The 22,102-nt window shown below is 47.1% G+C and overlaps 1 protein-coding gene across 1 annotated transcript in view; it reads right to left on the bottom strand.

Annotated features, from left to right (window-relative positions):
• The window catches only part of LOC140480825 (disintegrin and metalloproteinase domain-containing protein 12-like), a 241,911-nt gene that overhangs the window by 154,793 nt on the left and 65,016 nt on the right, over positions 1-22,102 (bottom strand). The window contains exon 4 of the mRNA XM_072576274.1: positions 6,964-7,042. Coding sequence (XP_072432375.1) covers positions 6,964-7,042 — 79 coding nt within the window. The remainder of the gene's footprint in view (positions 1-6,963; positions 7,043-22,102) is intronic.

Below are 22,102 nucleotides of genomic sequence, written 5' to 3'. Positions count from 1 at the left end.
AGCTGGAAGCAACGTACCCTCGAACCAACTTGGGACGGTCCCTTCCTGGTACTTTTGACTACCGAAACGGCTGTCCGTACGGCCGAAAAGGGCTGGACACATTACACTCGAGTCAAGGGACCAGTGCCACAACCGACGGAGGACGAACGAACCTCTCTGACAAAGGCATCTAAGGAACAGAGACCCTGAGAACGAACTAATCGGACTTTGGCGAGTCTAAAGGAACTGTGCCCTCTGGCTACAGGTGTCGCGACAAAATGCGGTCAATCGTATTGTTAACTTGCTATGCCATTATCCTTGGGCTGGGTCATAGTGTGCGTGTTACCCAATTTGGCCTCCGGAAAAAAACAACTAGAGGACTGAAAGTGGTTCTCCATCTCCGTGCTTGCCAACAAACCAACACAGACATTTAGCTTAGACCTATGTGGGTTGGTGCCCTGTAGGACTAAAAGTGAACTGAATCAAACTAAGTGGAACCTAGAGAGAGAAAGGGGATTCCAGGGTCAGACATTAGTATTACAATTGCATGGTAGGGAAGGCATAAATAGGCCTCCAGCCCCCGGGGTCCAGGCTATGGTGTCAGTTGTCCGTGATCCCATCACCCCTGGACGGGATTGTGGGCAGAGTCAGTGCAATCCGCTCTATCTGATCATAAAGAACTTGGGAAAGAACGGGGCGAGCCTTAATGGAACAATACTGGGTATTAGAGTTGGGGGCCAGGCAGGACGGGAGGGGTTGCAGCTGTGCTGCACGTATATCACGGTCATTGAAGCTGAGTCTGGGGGCTCATCCGCCACTGATGAGCAGGAAAAGATTAGAAGAATTGAGGTGACGGATTTGGAAAAGACCTTTGAAATAGAAACGGGATACGGGGAGGCGAATGCCTGGATGGAATGGGTCAAATATACTGTGAGGAGCATGAAAAAGAGTGATTGCTACGCATGCACGAGTGCCCGCCCTAACCCTCAGGTGGTCCCATTCCCGCTGGGATGGGAGAAACACCCACGAGCCTTGGACTGCATGATAGGGCTGTACCAGGACCGAGAGGCCTGGAACGACTCCACTTGTCGACCCTTGAGTTTGAAGTTTCCCCCCATCAGGTCTGAGGGGGCGCCCCGCCCGCCATCATTCTCAGGGGTAACGGGTACGCACCAGGCCTGCGTCTCTCGGACGGGACTGCAGTGGGACAACGATGTGGGGACATTTGACAAGTGCAGCGGATCAATTCGGCTGGTCAATGAAACTACCGGGGGCGGGAATTACTCCCACATTCATGTGCCTAGGGCAGACCTCTGGTGGTACTGTGGTGGGAGGGTTCTGCAACCGACCCTGCCCCAAAAATGGACGGGCACTTGTGCGATCGTTCAATTGGCCATCCCATTCACCCTGGCATTCGAAAAACAAGAGCAACCCCGTTCTAGTGGAAGAACTGAGAGAGCTTTGGAGACCTCTTTCGATGATAACATATATTTAGATGCCATAGGGGTCCCCAGGGGTGTTCCTGACGAATACAAGGCTAGGAACCAGATAGCGGCGGGTTTTGAGTCGTCACTGTTCTGGTGGGTGACCATCAATAAGAACATGGATTGGATTAATTATATTTACTACAATCAGCAGAGGTTCATTAATTATACCCGGGATGCAGTGAAAGGAATAGCAGAACAACTGGACGCCACTAGTAGGATGGCGTGGGAAAATAGGTTGGCCTTAGACATGATGTTGGCAGAGAAGGGGGGTGTTTGTGTCATGATAGGCACTCAATGCTGCACTTTCATCCCCAACAACACAGCCCCTGATGGGTCCATCACCCGCGCCCTGGATGGACTCACCACATTGGCGGACGAACTGGCCGAAAACTTGGGCATCGACTCTGGCCTCACGGACTGGTTGGAAGCTTGGTTTGGTGAATGGACGGGGGTGGTCGTTCCCTTTCTTGTCTCATGTATAGTGGTGGCAGGGGTACTCACTGCCCTTGGGTGTTGCGTTATTCCCTGTGTCCGGGGATTAACTCAACGACTGATCGAAACCGCCCTTACTAAGAGGGATGTTCCCTATGGGCAGGTTGAACGAATGAATCTCGAGATGGAACAACGTGAATCCCTCTTGGGCGGGGGTAGTATTAGAGACGGGCAGTTTGATGAGCAAGCTCGGGAGTTATTAAATGCCTGGAGAAGAAACTTACGGTTTAAAAATTACAGGCCGTAAGAAAAGACACGGGGTATTTGTAGGGGGTAGTGTAATTTTTAAACGGTTAGCTGCATTTTAGTCTTTTCTACCTTATAGTAAACACAAGCAGACACTCGAAACTGTTGCCGGACCTCCCCCATGTTTATATGAATGAAACAATTGTAACAGCTTTCCTCGATAGTTGAGAGACCGCCCTTAACCACAGTTGTACAACATCATCCATATAAGGAAAGAACAGGGAGCTCGAACACTGATTGGCCAAGTGAATAACAAAATAATCGCAGGCACCAGAACCCAAATAAGGAAAACAGTGGGGAACCCTAGCACTCATTGGTCAAGACAGCAGTAGGAGACCCAGCCCACATATACATGTATATAATGCGTGCAGATTACTATGCTTGTGTGTGTACCTTTGGGAACAACACCCGACTTTGCAAAGTTGAATGAAAAAGTTTTGGACAGACTCCTCCGTGTCTTTGTTCCTGGGAAGGGAAATAAAAGTGCCGGAGATAGGGCCGGACAGCCACTTATCCCGCACAACAGGACATTGGTTAGGCTGCTTTTGGAATACTGTGTGTAATTCTGGTCTTGTTGCTGGAAGAAGGATGTTGTGAAACATGAAAGTGTTCAGAAAAGATTTATAAATATGTTAGTGGGTTTGGGCTGTAGGGAGAGGCTGAGTAAACTGGGGCTACTTTCCTTGGAGCATCGGAGGCTGAGGGTCGACCTTATAGGGGTTTATAAGATCACAAGGGGAATGGATAGAGTAAATTGACAAAGTCTTTTCCCTGGGGTGGGGAGTCTAAATCTGGAGGGCGTAGGTTTAAGATGAGAGGGAGCAAGTTTAACAGGGACCTAAAGGGCAACTTCTTCACACAGAGGGTGATGCGTGGCAGAATGAGCTGCAAGAGGAAGTGGTGGAAGATTTTACAAGTGCAACATTTAACAAGCATCCGATGGGTATATGGATAGGAAGGGTTTAGAGGGATATGGGCCAAATGCTGGCAAATGGGATGAGGTTAATTTAGGATATCTGTTCAGCATTGATAAGTTGGACCAAAAGGTATGTTTCCATGGTTTATGTCTCTATGACTCTATTGTAGATGCAGTACCTATTAATAATTAACTGTTCCAATATGGTAACATCCCACAAACACACTCCTTCGCAAAAAGGCAAATTCATACACAGATTCTTACATGCTGTTCTCCAAGCTTTGAGGAGACAACATCAAGAGAGATTTTAGCAAAAGTAGCAGCTCGGAATCATTCACTGAAATTTCTAATTCGTCTGGGGACCCCAAACAGCTTCTGATTGCTAAAGTTAAAAAAAGCGCTTGGTCTGTGAGAACTGGCCACTCCCATTCAAGCTGCTTCTATTGTTCCAACCTTTTTAAAAAAACAAATCTAAAGGCCTCCTCAGTTGTTTACTTCGGCCATCTCCAGTAGCTGGTTCCATGCCTCTGCCTTCAAAATCTCTCTCCAAAAATATCCCAGGACAAAATGACCTTTTTAAAATGACAGAATTGTCACAAAAGCTGCAGCATAACTTGCCTATCCTGCTATTCAGTGCCCCTCCCAATGAAGGCAAGCATGCCGGAAGCCTTTTTCTTTTAACCAACTTATCTATCTGTGCTGCCATCTTCAGTAATCTGTGGACCTGCACATCCAGATCCCTCTGTACATCAATACTCTGAAGGGTTCTGCCATTCACTGTATAATTTCCATCTGTTTTTGACCTTCCAAAATGTATTACCTCACATTTATCTGGCTTAATCTCCATCTGTCATTTTTCTGCCCATGCCTCCAACCGTTCTAGATCCTGCTGTACCCTCTGACAATCCTCCTCAATGTCTGCAACTCCACTACTTTTGTATTGTCCACAAATGTACAAATTAGACCAGCCACATTTTCTTCCAAATCATTCATGTGAACAGTAGAGGTCCCAGCACTGATCATTGTGGAATACTACTAGTCGCAGCCCTCCATTGTGAAAAGCATCCTTCCACCGATACCTCTCTCTCCTCCGACTAAGCCAGTTCTGTATTCATCTTGTTAGCTCACCCCGATACCATGTGACGTCACCTTTTGTGTCTGTCGTGAGAGACCTTGTCAAAGGCTTTACTGAAGTTCATGTGGATAAAATCATCTTTTGTTTCCCTCATCAATCATCTTCACCTCCTCAAAAAACTTTTCCCATGCACAAAATCATGCTGTCTGTCACTAAGAAGTCCATTTGCTTCGAAATGCATGTGGATCTTGTCCCTGTGAATCTTTTCCATTAATTTCCCAACCACCGATTTGAGACTCACAGGCCTGTAATTTCCTGGATTAACGCTGCTACCTTTCTTAAACAATGGGACAACATTGGCTATTCTCTAGTCCTCTGGGGGGACCTCACTTGTGGCCAAAGATGTCTATCAATTCTCCAGCAATTTGTTCTCTTGCCTCCCTTAAATATTCTGAGAGAGATCCCATCAGGACCCTGGGGGCTTATCTACCTTAATGCTTTTTAAGATGCACAACACCGCTTCCTTTTTAATAGCAACTTGGCTTAGAAATTGGACACAGCTTTTCCTGACATCATCCTCCACCAATTCCTTTTCTTTGGTGAATACCAACACAAAGTATTCATTTAGGACCTCACCTCCCTCTTCTGGCTCCACACATAGATTAAAAATGTGTTGCTGGAAAAGCGCAGCAGGTCAGACAGCATCAAAGGAACAGGAGAATCAACATTTCGGGCATAAGCCCTTCTTCAGGAATGAGGAGGGTGTACCAAGAAGGCTAAAACAAAAGGTAGGGAGGAGGGACTTGGGGGAGGGGCGCTGGGAATACGATAGGTGGAAGGAGGTTAAGGTGAGGGTGATAGGCCGGAGAGGGGGTGGGGGCGGAGAGGTCGGGAAGAAGCTGGCAGGTCAAGAAGGCGGTGCTGAGTCTGAGGGTTGGGACTGAGAAAAGGTGGAGGGAGGGGAAATGAGAAAGGTGGAGAAATCTGCATTCAATTTGAGCACCTCGCTCCCCTTCCTGGACCTCTCCATCTCCATTAGTGACGACCGACTTGACACTGACATTTTTTACAAACCCACCGACTCCCACAGCTACCTGGATTATACCTCTTCCCACCCAATCTCTTGCAAAAATGCCATCCCATATTCCCAATTTCTCCGCCTCCGCCGTATCTGCTCCCAGGAGGACCAGTTCCACCACAGAACACACCAGATGGCCTCCTTCTTTAGAGACCGCAATTTCCCTTCCCACGTGGTTAAAGATGCCCTCCAACGCATCTCGTCCACATCCCGCACCTCTGCCCTCAAACCCCACCCCTCCAACCGTAACAAGGACAGAACGCCCCTGGTGCTCACCTTGCACCCTACAAACCTTCGCATAAACCAAATCATCCACCAACATTTCCGCCACCTCCAAAAAGACCCCACCACCAGGGATATATTTCCCTCCCCACCCCTTTCCGCCTTCCACAAAGACCGTTCCCTCCGCGACTACCTGGTCAGGTCCACACCCCCCTACGACCCACCCTCCCATTCTGGCACTTTCCCCTACCACCGCAGGAACTGTAAAACCTGTGCCCACACCTCCTCCCTCACCTCTATCCAAGGCCCTAAAGGAGCCTTCCACATCCATCAAAGCTTTACCTGCACATCCACTAATATCATTTATTGTATCCGTTGCTCTCGATGTGGTCTCCTCTACATTGGGGAGACTGGGCGCCTCCTAGCAGAGCGCTTTAGGGAACATCTCCGAGACACCCGCACTAATCAACCACACCGCCCCGTTGCCCAACATTTCAACTCCCCCTCCCACTCTGCCGAGGACATGGAGGTCCTGGGCCTCCTTCACTGCCGCTCCCTCACCACCAGACGCCTGGAGGAAGAACGCTTCATCTTCCGCCTCGGAACACTTCAACCCCAGGGCATCAATGTGGACTTCAACAGCTTCCTCATTTCCCCTTCTCCCACCTCATCCTAGTTTCAAACTTCCAGCTCAGTTATTGTCTCCTTGACTTGTCCAACCTGCCTATCTCCTTTTCCACCTATCCACTCCACCCTCTCCTCCTTGACCTATCACCTTCATCTCCTCCCCCACTCACCCATTGTACTCTATGCTACTCTCTCCCCACCCCCACCCTCCTCTAGCTTATCTCTCCATGCTTCAGGCTCACTGCCTTTATACCTGATGAAGGGCTTTTGCCCGAAACGTTGATTTCGCTGCTCGTTGGATGCTGCCTGAACTGCTGTGCTCTTCCAGCACCACGAATCCAGAAATAAGATCCCTGTCAAATGCTACTCATTACATCTTGCCAACCCAGAAATGATACGTTTCTGCCTCTTATTATTCAGCCAACTTCTATTGAAACCAACATGTTTTCCCCTAAACATTAGATTTTTTTTCTCCAAAATATGAATCTAACGAGTGGATGGTTTGATTTCTCCACAATCCATTGCCAATTAAGATCCAAGTGGCTGATAATGGTCCCTCTGCTGCTCCTGTATGTTGGTGGTGGAGGGAAAATATTGAAAGTGGTCGTTGAGGTACCAATCAAACAGGCTGCTTTATCCCAGGTCATAGGGTCATAGAAGAAGCTCTGGTGATGCCTGAGCTGCAACCCTCCAGCAATTCCCAGCTCCTATCTTTCAAAACAAAAGCCAAAGTGCTTTGATGCTGACAACATATGCACCGGACAGCTAAGGAAGAAATAGCAGGAATAGGAAAGAGAAAGAAAGATTGCAGTTCTCTCTTTAAACCTTATTGCACTCTCACCATTCCAGTGTCTGTCTCTGTCACTAGAGTCCCATTGGCATCATAATGCGATACCTGGAACCCTCTGGGCAAGAGGAATCTGTGGAAAGAAACAGAATGAGAGTGAATGACAGAGGCACTTCGCACTGCTCTGTCCATGGAGGAATACACACTATCTGACCCTGTGAGTAATAAACTAGAGTAAAACCCACTTTACCCTGACCTTAAATTATATTTGTTTATTATTGGCAGGGTTTCTGCATGCTGGCTAGACCCACTCTGCATGCCCATCATTAGTCTCCTGGTGAATGCTGTGCATAACATAGACCTCAAAAAGTAAATTTACAGATGACAAATCCTTGACTGAATAAGTTAATAATGAAGAGGACAGCTGTTGACTGCAGGATGATATCAAGAGGGTTTGAGAGGATGGAAAGAAGCACCAATGAAATTGAATAGAACCATCTGATAGCATGGAAGGAGGTCCATCAGCCCATGTTGCTGTCCCAGTCATCAAACATTGATCTATTCTCACCTCATTTTCCAGCACTTGGCCCTGAACCTCGTATATTAATTATCTCAAGTGTTCATTTGAATAGCTCTTAAATGTCTCGGGGGTTCCTGCCCTGACCAGTTTTACAGGCAATGAGTCTTAGATACCCACAATCCTCTGAGTGAAAAACTATGCGACTCAAGTCCCACCTGAATCTCCTGATTCTTATCTTATAACGCTACCTGCTAATTATTGGACCTTCTATTTATGCCAAAAGTTCTCCCAATAAACCATGTCTATGCTCTTCAGAACCTGTTGGTGTGCGTTGATCAGATCTCCTCCATGTCCCACTGAGTCTTCTCTGAATTAAACAGTGTTGGGGAAAAGTTAACATGGTTGGCTTGGAAGCCATTTTCCTAATTCGACTGAGAAACTTTTGTGTCCCCAGACCTTTGCTAGCTGTGCATTCCTTACTATGAGGTAATGTGAAAGGTCGGACTTATCTTCCTAAGGTGTCAAGTCAGTGTTTCCTCCCTTTGATGAATGATCAGTGCAGGTTGTAGAACCAGTCAAGCAGATATGGACTTGTCAACTAGTCCCCACTTCCTTCACGTGTTATTGCCACTGCACGGTCATTCAGCTAATGGGGGACATCTCTGCTTAGTGTTAAAATCAACGAGGTAAAAACAATAACTGCAGATGCTGGAAACCAAATACTGGATTAGTGGTGCTGGAAGAGCTCAGCAGTTCAGGCAGCATCCAATGAGCAGTGAAATCGACGTTTCGGGCAAAAGCCCTTCAATCAGGAATCATTCCTGATGAAGGGCTTTTGCCCGAAATGCCGATTTCGCTGCTCGTTGGATGCTGCCTGAACTGCTGTGCTCTTCCAGCACCACTAATCCAGTATCTGCTTAGTGTTAGCAATCTGTGTAAATAGAACAAATGGTGATGCTATTTGTTCTGTCCACTTGTGGAATGCATAATAGTGCTTTAGTTTTGACCCGAATAGCTAACCTCTAAGTTTGTGAGAAGATTTGTAGCTCCGGTGCTTGTTGTTGTGGTTCTGTTTGCCGAGCTGGGAATTTGTGTTGCAGACGTTTCGTCCCCTGTCTAGGTGACATCCTCAGTGCTTGGGAGCCTCCTGTGAAGCACTTCTGTGATCTTTCCTCCGGCATTTGTAGTGGTTTGAATCTGCTACTTCCGGCTGTCAGTTCTAGCTCTCCGTTGCGGTGGTCGGTATATTGGGTCCAGGTCGATGACTTATTGATTGAATCTGTGGATGAGTGCAATGCCTCTAGGAATTCCCTGGCTGTTCTCTGTTTGGCTTGTCCTATAATAGTAGTGTTGTCCCAGTCAAATTCATGTTGCTTGTCATCTGCGTGTGTGGCTACTAAGGATATCTGGTCGTGTCGTTTCGTGTCTAGTTGGTGTTCGTGTATACGGATCGTTAGCTGTCTTCCCTGTTTGTCCTATGTAGTGTTTTGTGCAGTCCTTGCATGGGATTTTGTACACTACATTGGTTTTGCTCATGTTGGGTATCGGGTCCTTCGTTCTGGTGAGTTGTTGTCTGAGAGTGGCTGTTGGTTTGTGTGCTGTTATGAGTCCTAGTGGTCGCAGTAGTCTGACTGTCAGTTCGGAAATGCTCCTGATGTATGGTAGTGTGGCTAGTCCTTTGGGTTGGGGCACGTCCTCGTTCCGTTGTCTTTCCCTTAGGCATCTGTTGATGAAATTGCGCAGGTATCCGTTTTTGGCGAATACATTGTATAGGTGTTCTTCTTCCTCTTTTTGCAGTTCTGGTGTACTGCAGTGTGTTGTGGCCCTTTTGAATAGTGTCTTGATGCAACTTCTTTTGTGTGTGTTGGGTGGTTGCTTTCATAGTTTAGGACTTGGTCTGTGTGTGTGCCTTTCCTGTAAACCTTTGTGGTGAATTTTCCATTCGGTGTTCTCTGTACCATCACGTCTAGGAATGGGAGTTGGTTGTCCTTTTCTTCCTCTCTAGTGAATCTGATTCCTGTGAGTGTGGCATTGATGATCCAGTGTGTGTTCTCTATTTCTGTGTTTTTAATGATTACAAAGGTGTCATCCACATATCTGACCCAGAGTTTGGGTTGAATTTGCGGGAAGACTGTTTGTTCTAACCTTTGCATTACTGCTTCTGCTATGAGTCCAGAGATCGGTGAGCCCATGGGTGTGCCGTTGATTTGTTCGTATATTTGGTTGTTGAATGTGAAGTGTGTTGTGAGGCACAAGTCCAGTAGTTTAAGTATGCCGTCTTTGTTGATAGGTTCAACGTCCTGTTGTCTGTTCTGTATGTCCACAGGTTGGCTATAGTTTCTCTGGCTAGGGTTTTGTCGATAGAGGTGAACAGTGCCGTTACATCGAATGAGACCATGGTTCTTTCTTGTCTATGTGTATATTTCTGATGATGTCCAAGAATTCTTAGTAGCCTCACACGCAGATGACAAGCAACATGAGTTCGACTGGGACAACCCTACTATTATAGGACAAGCCAAACAGAGAACAGCCAGGGAATTCCTAGAGGCATGGCACTCTTCCACAGATTCAATCAATAAGCACATCAACCTGGACCCAATATACCGACCACTGCAACGGACTGCTGGAACTGACAACCGGAAGCAGCAGATTCAAACCACTACAAATGCCGGAGGAAAGATCACAGAAGCGCTTCACAGGAGGCTCCTAAGCACTGAGGATGTCACCTAGACAGGGGACGAAACGTTTGCAACACAAATTCCCAGCTCGGCGAACAGAACCACAACAATGGCTAACCTCTAATTTAGTACCAACTTGTATGCATACCAAACTGTGTAATTAACGATCAGCTCCTATCTGCTTTCTCTATATAATCCTGTAGTATCCTGATGTACTTCGGAATAGCGCACTGAGCCACAGTTAGGATGGTAAATTCCCCATGATATATCGTGTAATAAACTAATCAGTTCTCGAGGTCTGAGTCTCGAGAGGTTTCTTCAATAACCAGCCTATCAAGTCTGTCTTCACAGTTGAATCACTCCAGCTCAGGCAACATCCTAATCGATCACATCTGCAGCAGCTCCAGTGCAATCACAGAGTGCAGTCAATCTGAAGGTTATGCATTTGATAAAGATAATCAAACCAAGGGAAATTTTCTATTAGTCATGCATGAGGTGTGGTCATTGCTGGATTGGCCATGTTTAGTAGGAGAAAGAGGGTAGTGCAGATGCTGGAGATCAGAGCTGAAAAATGTGTTGCTGGAAAAGCGCAGCAGGTCCGGCAGCATCAAAGGAGCAGGAGAATCGACGTTTCGGGCATAACCCCTTCTTCAGGAATAAGGAGGGTGTGCCAAGCAGGCTAAGATAAAAGGTAGGGAGGAGGGACTTGGGGGAGGGGCGTTGGGAATGTGATAGGTGGAAGGAGGTTAAGGTGAGGGTGATAGGTTGGGGGTGGTGGGGGGTGGGGGCAGAGAGGTCGGGAAGAAGATTGCAGGTCAAGAAGGCAGTGCTGAGTCAGAGGGTTGGGAATGAGAAAAGGTGGGGGGAGGGGAAATGAGGAAGCTGGAAAAATCAGCATTCATCCCTTATGGTTGGAGGGTTCCTAGACGGAAGATGAGGCGCTCTTCCTCCAGGCGTCATGTTGCCATGGTCTGGCGATGGAGGAGGCCAAGGACCTGCATGTCCTTGACGGAGTGGGAGGGGGAGTTAAAGGGTTCAGCCACAGTGCGGTTGGGTTGGTTGGTGCAGGTGTCCCAGAGGTGTTCTCTGAAACGTTACGCAAGTAGGCGGCCTGTCTCCCCAATGTATAGGAAGCCACATCGGCTGCAGCAGATGCAATAAATGATGTGTGTAGAGGTGCAGGTGATTTTGTGACAGAAATGGAAGGATCCCTTGGGGCCATGGAGGGAAGTGAGGGGGTGGTGTGGGCACAAGTTTTTCATTTCTTGTGGTTGCAGGGGAAGGTGCGGGGGTGGAGGTTGGGTTGGTGGGGGGTGTGGACCTGACAAGGGAGTCGCGGAGGGAGTGGTCTATTTGGAATGCTGATAGGGGAGGGGAGGGAAATATATCCCTGGTGGTGGGGTCTGTTTGGAGGTGGCGGAATGACCAAGGATGATATGATGTATATGGAGGTTGGTGGGGTGGTAGGTAAGGACCAGTGGGGTTCTGTCCTGGTGGCGATGGAGGGGTGGGGTTCAAGGGCGGAGGAGCGGTAAGTGGAGGAGATGCGGTGGAGAGCATCGCCAACCACGTCTGAGGGGAAATTGCGGTCTTTGAAGAAGGAGGCCATCTGGGTTGTTCGGTATTGGGATTGGTCCTCCTGGCAGCAGATACGACGGAGGCGAAGGAATTGGGAATATGGGATGGCTTTTTTACAGGTGGCAGGGTGGGAGGAGTGTAATCTAGGTCATCTGGGAGTCAGTCGGTTTATAGTAAACGTCCATGTTGAGTCGGTCGTCCGAGATAGAAATGGAGAGGTCTAGGAAGGGAAGGGAGGAGTCTGAGGTGGTCCACGTAAATTTGAGGTCGGGATGGAAGGTGTTGGTAAAGTGGATGAACTGTTCAACCTCCTCGTGGGAGCACGAGGTAGCGCCAATACAGTCATCGATGTAGCGGAGGAAAACACCTCTGGGACACCCGGACCAACCAACCTAACCACCCCCGAGGCTGAACACTTTAACTCCCCCTCCCACTCCGCCAAGGACTTGCAGGTCCTTGGCCTCCTCAATCGCCAGACCATGGCAACACGACACCTGGAGGTAGAGCGCCTCATCTTCCACCTAGGAACCCTCCAACTACAAGGGATGAATGCTGATTTCTCCAGCTTCCTCATTTCCCCTCCCCCCACCTTTCCTCAGTCCCAACCCTCGGACTCAGCACCGCCTTCTTGACTTGCAATCTTCTTCCCAACCTCTCCGCCCCCACCCCCTCTCCGGCCTATCACCCTCACCTTAACCTCCTTTCACCTATCATATTGCCAGCGGCCCTCCCCCAAGTCTCTCCTCCCTACGTTTTATCTTAGCCTGCTTGGCACACCCTCCTCATTCCTGAAGAAGGGCGTATGCCTGAAACATCGATTCTCCTGCTCCTCTGATGCTGCCTGACCTGCCGCGCTTTTCCAGCAACACATTTTTCAGTTTTGGCCACATTTAGTGCCCAGCATGGGTTTCCTGTGAGAAGGTGGTGAGCAACCTTCTTGAATGACCTCATTCCATGTGTTCTAGGTCTTCCCACGATACCCTGAGAGGAAAGGGGATAGGATTAGAGGGAATTCTTGATGTCCAGAACTGTCCCTCTCACCTCAGCTCTGGAATTCAGCTCTTTTCTCCCTGTTTGACTGTGTTGAGGTCAGGAACTGGTGGGTTCTGGTGGAAACTAAACTGGGCATCCTTGAGCAGCTGAGAGTACACTATGTACTACTTAATAGCAGTTTTGATGGCACCTTCCGTCATTTTACTGATGATCAAGTAAATTGGTGGGGCAGAAATTGGACGAGTTGGATTTGTCCTGCTTTTTGTGTACAGGACATCCCTGGACAACCATCCACATTATCGGGTCGGCTTGGGGAAATGCAAGTTGTGGAGTGCGAGTTGTCAGTACTATTTCCAAATGTTGTCAGGGCTCATAGCTTTTGTAGTATTCAGTGTCTCTGACTGTTTCCTGTTATCATGTGGAGTGAATTGAAGACTGGTATCTGTAATGCTGAGGACCACTGGAGAAGATTGAGTTGGATCATTCACTGGGCAGTTCTGGTTGAAGACTTCTTCGAATGCTTCAGCCTAATGTTTTGCACTGATGTGCCTGAATCATCCATAATTGAGGATGGATACATTTGTAGAGCTCCTCCTACAAATTGTTTCATTGTCCACCACCATTCAGAACTGGATTTAGCAGGCCTACAGAGTTTAGATCTGGTACAATGCTTGTGGGATTGCTTCACTCTGTCTATCAGTAGTGTCAAGAATAAGAGCAATGAACTTAGAGCATTGATCAGTACTTGGAACTACGATGTTGAGTCCATAATGGAGACATGGATTTCATAGGGGCAGGAATAGTTGCTGGATGTTCCAGGGTTAGGATATTTTAAAAAGAGTGAGGAGGGGGGTGTAAAAGAGGAGGGGAGTAGCATTGTTAATTAGAGAGTGTATCACAGCTGCAGAAAAGGAGATTGTTGTGGAGAGTTTGTCTAATGAGTCAGTATTGGTGCAAATCAGTTACAAAAAAGGAGCAGTCAATTTATTGGGTGTTTTCTATAGACATCTAACAGCAGTAGAGAGATTGAAGAAGAGATTGGACAGCAGATCTTGGAAAGGTGCACGGGGGACAGAGTTGTTGTTATGGGTGACTTCAACTTCCTCACTATTGTTTGGAAACGCGTCAGCGCAGACAGTATGGATGGAGCAGCTTTTGTCCGCAGGACTCCTGACTCAATATGTAGATCAGCCAACTGAGGGGAGGGAGGCCATATTGGATTTGGTGCAACGCAATTAGCCAGGTCGGAGGTCAGATCTCTAAGTGGGAGAGCATTTCGGTGACAGTGACCGCAACTGCCTCACATTGGGGAGACCAAACGTAAACTTAGGGAATGCTCCACCAAGGATCACAGCCCGGTCCGCAGGGGCTGACTGGATCTCCCAGTCACCACCCATTTCAATTCCCCCAACCACTCCCTTTCCAACATGAGCATCGCCACTAATCTTGACTCACTCCAATTTGCCTATCGGACCAACAGATCGATGTCAGATGCCATATCACTTGCCATTCACTCCTCCCTAGAACATCTGGACACCAAGAACAGCTATGTAAGAATACTACTCATTGACTACAGTTCAGCCTTCAACACTATTCTCCCCTCAGGACTGATTACTAAACTTAGTGATCTCGGACTAAGCCCCACTCTCTGCAACTGGATCCTCAGTTTCCTATCCACAGGCCACAATGAGTGAAGCTTGGGAACAATATTTCATGCTCACTAACAACCAACACTGGAGCACCCACCACCACACCCCCACCCACCCCCCACCAACCAGAAATGCGTACTCAGCCCCCGACAGTACTTACTGTATACCAATGATTACATCGTCAAATACCAGACTAATGCCTTTTACAAGTTCGCTGATGACACCACCATAGTCGATGAAGGGCTTTTGCCCGAAACGTTGATTTCGCTGCTCGTTGGATGCTGCCTGAACTGCTGTGCTCTTCCAGCACCACTAATCCAGTATTTGATTTTCAGCATCTGCAGTCATTGTTTTTACCACCATAGTCGGTCAACTCTCAGATAGCAACAAAACGGACCACAGACGGGAGGTGGAAGACCTGGAAAAATGGTGCACTGCAAACAACTGAGCTCTCAATGCCGGGAAAACCCAAGGAACTCATTATTGACGTTCAGCGAGATGTTACTCATGCCCCCCTCTCACATTAACAGCACAAAGGTGGAACGAATGGAGAGGGTCAAGCTCCTTGGAGTGGTCATAGAACATAGAACAATACAGCACAGAACAGGCCCTTCGGCCCACGATGTTGTGCCGAACTTCTATCCTAGATTAAGCACCCATCCATGTACCTATCCAAATGCCGCTTAAAGGTCGCCAATGAATCTGACTCTACCACTCCCTCGGGCAGCGCATTCCATGCCCCCACCACTCTCTGGGTAAAGAACCCACCCCTGACATCTCCCCTATACCTTCCACCCTTCACCTTAAATTTATGTCCCCTTGTAACACTCTGTTGTACCCGGGGAAAAAGTTTCTGACTGTCTACTCTATCTATTCCTCTGATCATCTTATAAACCTCTATCAAGTCACCCCTCATCCTTCGCCGTTCCAACGAGAAAAGGCCGAGAACTCTCAACCTATCCTCGTACGACCTACTCTCCATTCCAGGCAACATCCTGGTAAATCTTCTCTGCACCCTCTCCAAAGCTTCCACATCTTTCCTAAAGTGAGGCGACCAGAACTGCACACCGTACTCCAAATGTGGCCTAACCAAAGTCCTGTACAGCTGCAACATCACCTCACGACTCTTGAATTCAATCCCTCTGCTAATGAACGATAATACTCCATAGGCCTTCTTACAAACTCTATCCACCTGAGTGGCAACCTTCGAAGATCTATGTACATAGACCCCAAGATCCCTCTGTTCCTCCACCTGACCAAGAACCCTACCATTAACCCTGTATTCCGCATTCTTATTTGTTCTTCCAAAATAGACAACCTCACACTTGGCAGGGTTGAACTCCATCTGCCACTCCTCAGCCCAGCTCTGCATCATATCTAAGTCCCTCTGCAGCCGACAACAGCCCTCCTCACTGTCCACAACTCCACCTATCTTTGTATCATCATGTGGATGCATTGGTTACAATGGCCCAATATCATCTCTTCTTCCTCCAGCAGCTGAGGAAATTTGGCATGACGGTGATTACCCCTTCCAACTTTTATAGGTGTGCCATCGAGAGCATTCTGTCTGGATGTATCACTACCTGGTATGGCGGTTACAGAGACGGAGACGGTTACAGAGAGTGGTGAACTCGGCCCGGACAATCGCAAAGGCCATCCTCCCATCTATAGAATCCATCTACCAGGCCCGCTGTCAAGGAAAGGCCACCAGCATTCTCAAATATCCATCCCACCCTGACAATGTTTTTCTACAACCAGTACCATTGGAGAGAAAGTACAAAAGCCTGAACACGCACACCAGTCAGTTTCGAAACAGTTTCTACCCGACTGTTGTTACAATACTGAATGAACTCTCAAACTCTTAACATTTGCCTGCACCTGTGTTTTAGTTTTTACTACTATTTATCTAGTATTTACTTATCCATGCTACTTAACTATGTGATCTGCCTGTATTGCTCGCAAGACAAAGCTTTTCACTGTGCCTCAGTACACGGGACAATAAATTCAATTGGCCTTCTCCATTGCCGAAACACACTACAGCATAAATTGGAAGAACAACATCTCATCTTCCACCTGGATAGCTTATATCAGCCTACAGGACTCAACATTGAGTTCTCCAATTTCAAATAACCTCCCTCCCCATCCCCTGACTCCCTTCCACTGCTCCCTGCCACCAACTGGATTCATTCCTCCAACTGACCAACCAGGCCGTACCCTCAACATGTCTTTAGCTATCTCCACTTCACCACCCTGCCCCCCCCCACAACCCTTTATCTGCAGGTCCCCTCTCCCACACCCAGTCCTGAAGAACAGTTACACCCGAAATATTGATTTCTCCACCTCCTGATGCTGCCTGGCTTGCTGTGTTCTTCTAGCCTCCCGCCTGTGTATTTTGGATTCCAGCATCTGCAGGTTATGGAGTCAAAGAGATGTACAGAATGGAAACAGACCCTTCGGTCCAACCCGTCCATGCCGACCAGATATCCCAACCCAATCTAGTCCCACCTGCCAGTACCCGGCCCATATTCCTCCAAACCCTTGCTATTCAAATACCCATCCAAATGCCTTTTAAATGTTGAAATTGTACCAGCCTCCACCACTTCCTCTGGCAGCTCATTCTATACATGTACCACCCTCTGTGTGAAAAAGTTTCCCTTTACGTCTCTTTTATGTCTTTCCCCTCTCATCCTAAACCTATGCCCTCTAGTTCTGGACTCCCTGACCGCAGGGAAAACACTTTGCCTATTTACCCTATCCATGCCCCTCGTAAATTTGTAAACCTCTATAAGGTCATGCCTCAGCATCCGATGCTCCAAGGAAAACAGCCCCAGATTGTTCAGTCTCTCCTTATAGCTTAAATCCTCCAACACTGGAAACATCCTTGTAGATCTTTTCTGAACCCTTTCAAGTTTCACAACATCTTTCTGATAGGAAGGAGACCAGAATTGCACGTAATATTCACAGAACACAGAACAATACAGCACAGAACAGGCCCTTCGGCCCACGATGTTGTGCCGAACTTCTAACCTAGATTAAGCACCCATCCATGTACCTATCCAAATGCCGCTTAAAGGTCGCCAATGATTCTGACTCTACCACTCCCACGGTCAGCGCATTCCATGCCCCCACCACTCTCTGGGTAAAGAACCCACCCCTGACATCTCCCCTATACCTTCCACCCTTCACCTTAAATTTATGTCCCCTTGTAACACTCTGTTGTACCCGGGGAAAAAGTTTCTGACTGTCTACTCTATCTATTCCTCTGATCATCTTATAAACCTCTATCAAGTCACCCCTCATCCTTCGCCGTTCCAACGAGAAAAGGCCGAGAACTCTCAACCTATCCTCGTACGACCTACTCTCCATTCCAGGCAACATCCTGGTAAATCTTCTCTGCACCCTCTCCAAAGCTTCCACATCTTTCCTAAAGTGAGGCGACCAGAACTGCACACAGTACTCCAACTGTGGCCGAACCAAAGTCCTGTACAGCTGCAACATCACTTCACGACTCTTGAATTCAATCCCTCTGCTAATGAACGATAATACTCCATAGGCCTTCTTACAAACTTTATCCACCTGAGTGGCAACCTTCAAAGATCTATGTACATAGACCCCAAGATCCCTCTGTTCCTCCACCTGACGAAGAACCCTACCATTAACCCTGTATTCCGCATTCTTATTTGTTCTTCCAAAATGGACAACCTCACACTTGGCAGGGTTGAACTCCATCTGCCACTCCTCAGCCCAGCTCTGCATCATATCTAAGTCCCTTTGCAAACGACAAATGCCCTCCTCACTGTCCACAACTCCACCTATCTTCGTATCATCTGCAAATTTACTGACCCACCCTTCGACTCCCTCATCTAAGTCATTAATAAAAATTACAAACAGCCTTACTAAATGCCTTACTATGCCTTACTAAAATCCATGTACACTACATCCACTGCTCTACCCTCATCCACATGCTTGGTCACCTCCTCGAAGAATTCAATAAGACTTGTAAGGCAAGACCTACCCTTCACAAATCCGTGCTGGCTGTCCCTAATCAAGCAGTGTCTTTCCAGATACTCGTAAATCCTATCCCTCAGTACCCTTTCCATTACTTTGCCTACCACAGAAGTAAGACTAACTGGCCTGTAATTCCCGGGGTTATCCCTATTCCCTTTTTTGAACAGGGGCACAACATTCGCTACTCTCCAGTCCCCTGGTACCACCCCCGTTGCCAGTGAAGACGAGAAGATCATTGCCAACAGTGGCCTAACCAATGTCCTGTACAACCGCAACATGACCTCCCAACTCCTGTACTCAATACTCTAACCAATAAAGGAAAGCATACCAAACACCTTTTTCACTATCCTGTCGATCTGCGACTCCACTTTCAAGGAGCTATGAACCTGCACTCCAAGGTCTCTTTGTTCAGCAACACTCCCTAGGACCTTACCAATAAGTGTATAAGTCCTGCTAAAATTTGCTTTCCCAAAATGCAGCACCTCGCACTTATCTCAATTAAACTCGATCTATCACTTCTCAGCTGATTGACCTATCTGTTGTAATCTGAGGTAACCTGCTTCGCTGTCCATTACACCTCCAATTTTGTTGTCATCTGCAAACTTACTAACGATACCTCTTATACTCACGTCCAAATCATTTATATAAATGACGAAAAGTAGTGGACCCAGCACTGATCCTTGTGGCACTCCACTGATCACAGGCTTCCAGTCTGAAAAACAACCCTCCACCACCACCCTCTGTCTTCTACCTTTGAACCAATTCTGTATCCAAATGCCTATATTCTGTCAGATCTAACCTTGCTAACCAGTCTCCCATGGGGAAACTCGTCAAATGCCTTACAGAAGTCCATATAGATCACATCTACCGCTCTGCCCTCATCAATTCTCTTTGTTACTTCTTCAAAAAACTCAATCAAGTTTGTGAGACATGATTCCCCACGCACAAAGCCATTTTGACTATCCCTAATCAGTCCTTGTCTTTCCAAACACATGTACATCCAGTCCCTCAGGATTCCCTCCAACAACTTGCCCACTACCGATGTCAGGCTCACTGGTCTATCGTTCCCTGGCTTGTCCTTACCACCCTTCTTAAACAGTGGCACCAAGTTCGCCAACCTCCAATCTTCTGGCACCTCACCTGTGACTATCGATGAGACAAATATCTCAGCAAGAGGCCCAGCAATCACTTTCCTAACTTCCCACAGAGTTCTCTGGTACACCTGATCAGGTTCTGGGGATTTATCCACTTTTCTGCATTCCAAGACATCTAGCACTTCCTCCTCTGTAATATGGGCATTTTTCAAGATGTCACCATCTATATTCCTACAGTCTATATCTTCTATATCCTTTTTCACAATAAATACTGATGCAAAATACACGTTCAGTATCTCCTCCATTTTCTGCGGCTCCACACAAAGACCACCTTGCTGATCTTTGAGGGGCCCTATTCTATTCCTAGTTACCCTTTTGTCCTTAAAAACCCTTGTAAAAACCCTTAGGATTCTCATTAATTCTATTTGCCAAAGCTATCTCATGTCCCCTTTTTGCTCTCCTGATTTCCCTCTTGAATATACTCCTGCTATCTTTATACTCTTCTAAGGATTCACTCAAGATATCCTGTCTCTACCTGCCATATGCTTCCTTCTTTTTCCAAATGAAACCCTCAATTTCTTTAGTAATCCAGCATTCCCCTTTACCTACCAGCCTTTCCTTTCACCCTAACAGGTATATACTTTCTCTGGATTCTCGTTATCTCATTTCTGAAGGCTTCCCATTTTCCAGCCATCCCAGGTTTTTTTGTCTCTCACCTTTACAAGCGCCATGGAGAAGGATAGGAACAGACAGTATGGGTAGATATTTAGCTGGGGGAGGAGAAATTATGCTGCTATTATTCAGGAGCTGTGAAGTATAAATAGAGAACAATTGTTCTGCGAGATGTGCACAACAGAAATGTGGAGGCTGTTTAAGGAGCAAATTTGTCCCACTGAAACAGGCAAGGAAGGCTAAGGTAAGATGTAGGAGCCTTGGATTGCAAGAGAAGAGGAGCTTCTTGTCAAGAGGAAGAAGGAAGATTACTTAAGATTGGGAAGCAAACCTCTGGCACAGCTTTAGAGGATTACAGGGGAGCTCAGAAAGAACTCAAAATGGACTAAGAAGAGTTAGGAGGGGCCATGAGAAAGTCTCGGTGAGAAGAATTATGAAAAACTCAAAGGCGTGAGGAATAAGAGAATGATCAGAGAGAGGGGAGGGGCAAAGGAGAATAATGGAGGGAATTTGTGCCTGGAATCTGAAGAGGTAGGGAAGGCCCTAAATGAGACTTTTGCTTCAGTATTCACTAGGGAGGGGGAGCTTGTTGATAGTGAGAACATCGTGGACCAGGTTAATAGGCTTGAACAAAGGGTCAGCTTTGACAAAGGGTCAGTTAGACTCAAAACGTCAGCTCTTTTCTCTCCTTACAGATGCTGCCAGACCTGCTGAGATTTTCCAGCGTTTTCTCTTTTGGTAATAGGCTTGAACAGATTGATATTAAGAAAGTGGATGTGCTGGAAATTCTGGGAAGCATCAAGGTAGATAAGTCCACAGGGCCAGACCAGAAACATCCAAAGTTACTACAGGAAGCAAGGAATGAGATTGCTGTGCCACTGGCTATGATCTTTGCATCATCACTCTGCATGGGAGTAGTACCGGGTGATTGGAGGGAGGTGAATGTTGTTCCTCTGTTCAAGAAAGGGAATAGGGAAATCCCTGGGAATTAAAGAACAGTCAGTCTTACATGTGTAGTCAGCAAGCTACTGGAAAGAATACTGAAAGATAGGATTTATGACTATTTGGAGAAACATAGTTTGATTAAAGATAGTCAGCATGGCTTTGTGAGGGCCAGGTCATGCCTGACAAGCCTTATTGAGTTTTTTGGAGATTTGATGAGACAAGTTAACGAAGATCGAGCAGTTGGTCTGGTGTATATGGATTTCAGTAAGGCATTTGATCAGGTTCCTCACGGTAGGCTCATTCAGAAAGTTAGGAGGTATAGGATACAGGGAACTTTGACTGTCTAGTTACAGAATTGGCTGGCTGAAAGAAGACAGCTAGTGGTAGTGGAAGGAAAACATTCTGTTTGGAGGTCAGTGACCAGTGGTATCCGGCAGGGATCTGTTCTTGGGCCTCTGCTCTTTCTGGTTTTTATAAATGACTTGAATGAAGAAGTGAAAGGTGGGTTAGTAAGTTTGCCGATGACACAAAGGCCAATGGTGTTGCAGATAGTGTCGAGGGCTGTTGCAGGCTACAACAAGACAATGACAAATTGCAGAGCTGGGCTGAGAAGTGGCATATGGGATTATAGACAATAGGTGCAGGAGAGGGCCATTCTGCCCTTCGAGCCTGCACTGATTCAACCTGGTTAAATCAAAGTGATTTAATTTGTAAGGTTGAATTTGAATGCTGAATACAGGGCTAAAGTCAGGATTCTTGGCAATGTGGAGGAACAGCGGGATCTTGGGGTAATTGTACCTAGATCCCTCAGTTGCCACCCAAGTTGATAGGTTTGTTAAGAAGACGTGTGGTATTTTGACTTTCATTAACGGGGGGATTGAGTTTTAGAGCCACGAGGATTTGCTGCAGCTCCATAAAACCCTGGCTAGACCATACTTGGAATATTGTGTCCAGTTCTCGTTGCCTCACTATAAAAAGGATGTCGATGCTTGAGAAAGAGTGCAGAGGAGATTTACCAGGGTGCTGCCCGGATTGGAAGGCATGTCTTATGAAGAG

The sequence above is a fragment of the Chiloscyllium punctatum genome, chromosome 1 (assembly GCF_047496795.1).
Source record: "Chiloscyllium punctatum isolate Juve2018m chromosome 1, sChiPun1.3, whole genome shotgun sequence".
NCBI classification, from domain to species: Eukaryota; Metazoa; Chordata; class Chondrichthyes; order Orectolobiformes; family Hemiscylliidae; genus Chiloscyllium; species Chiloscyllium punctatum.
Note: the sequence above shows the minus strand (reverse complement) of the source record. Positions and strands in the feature narration are given on the sequence as shown.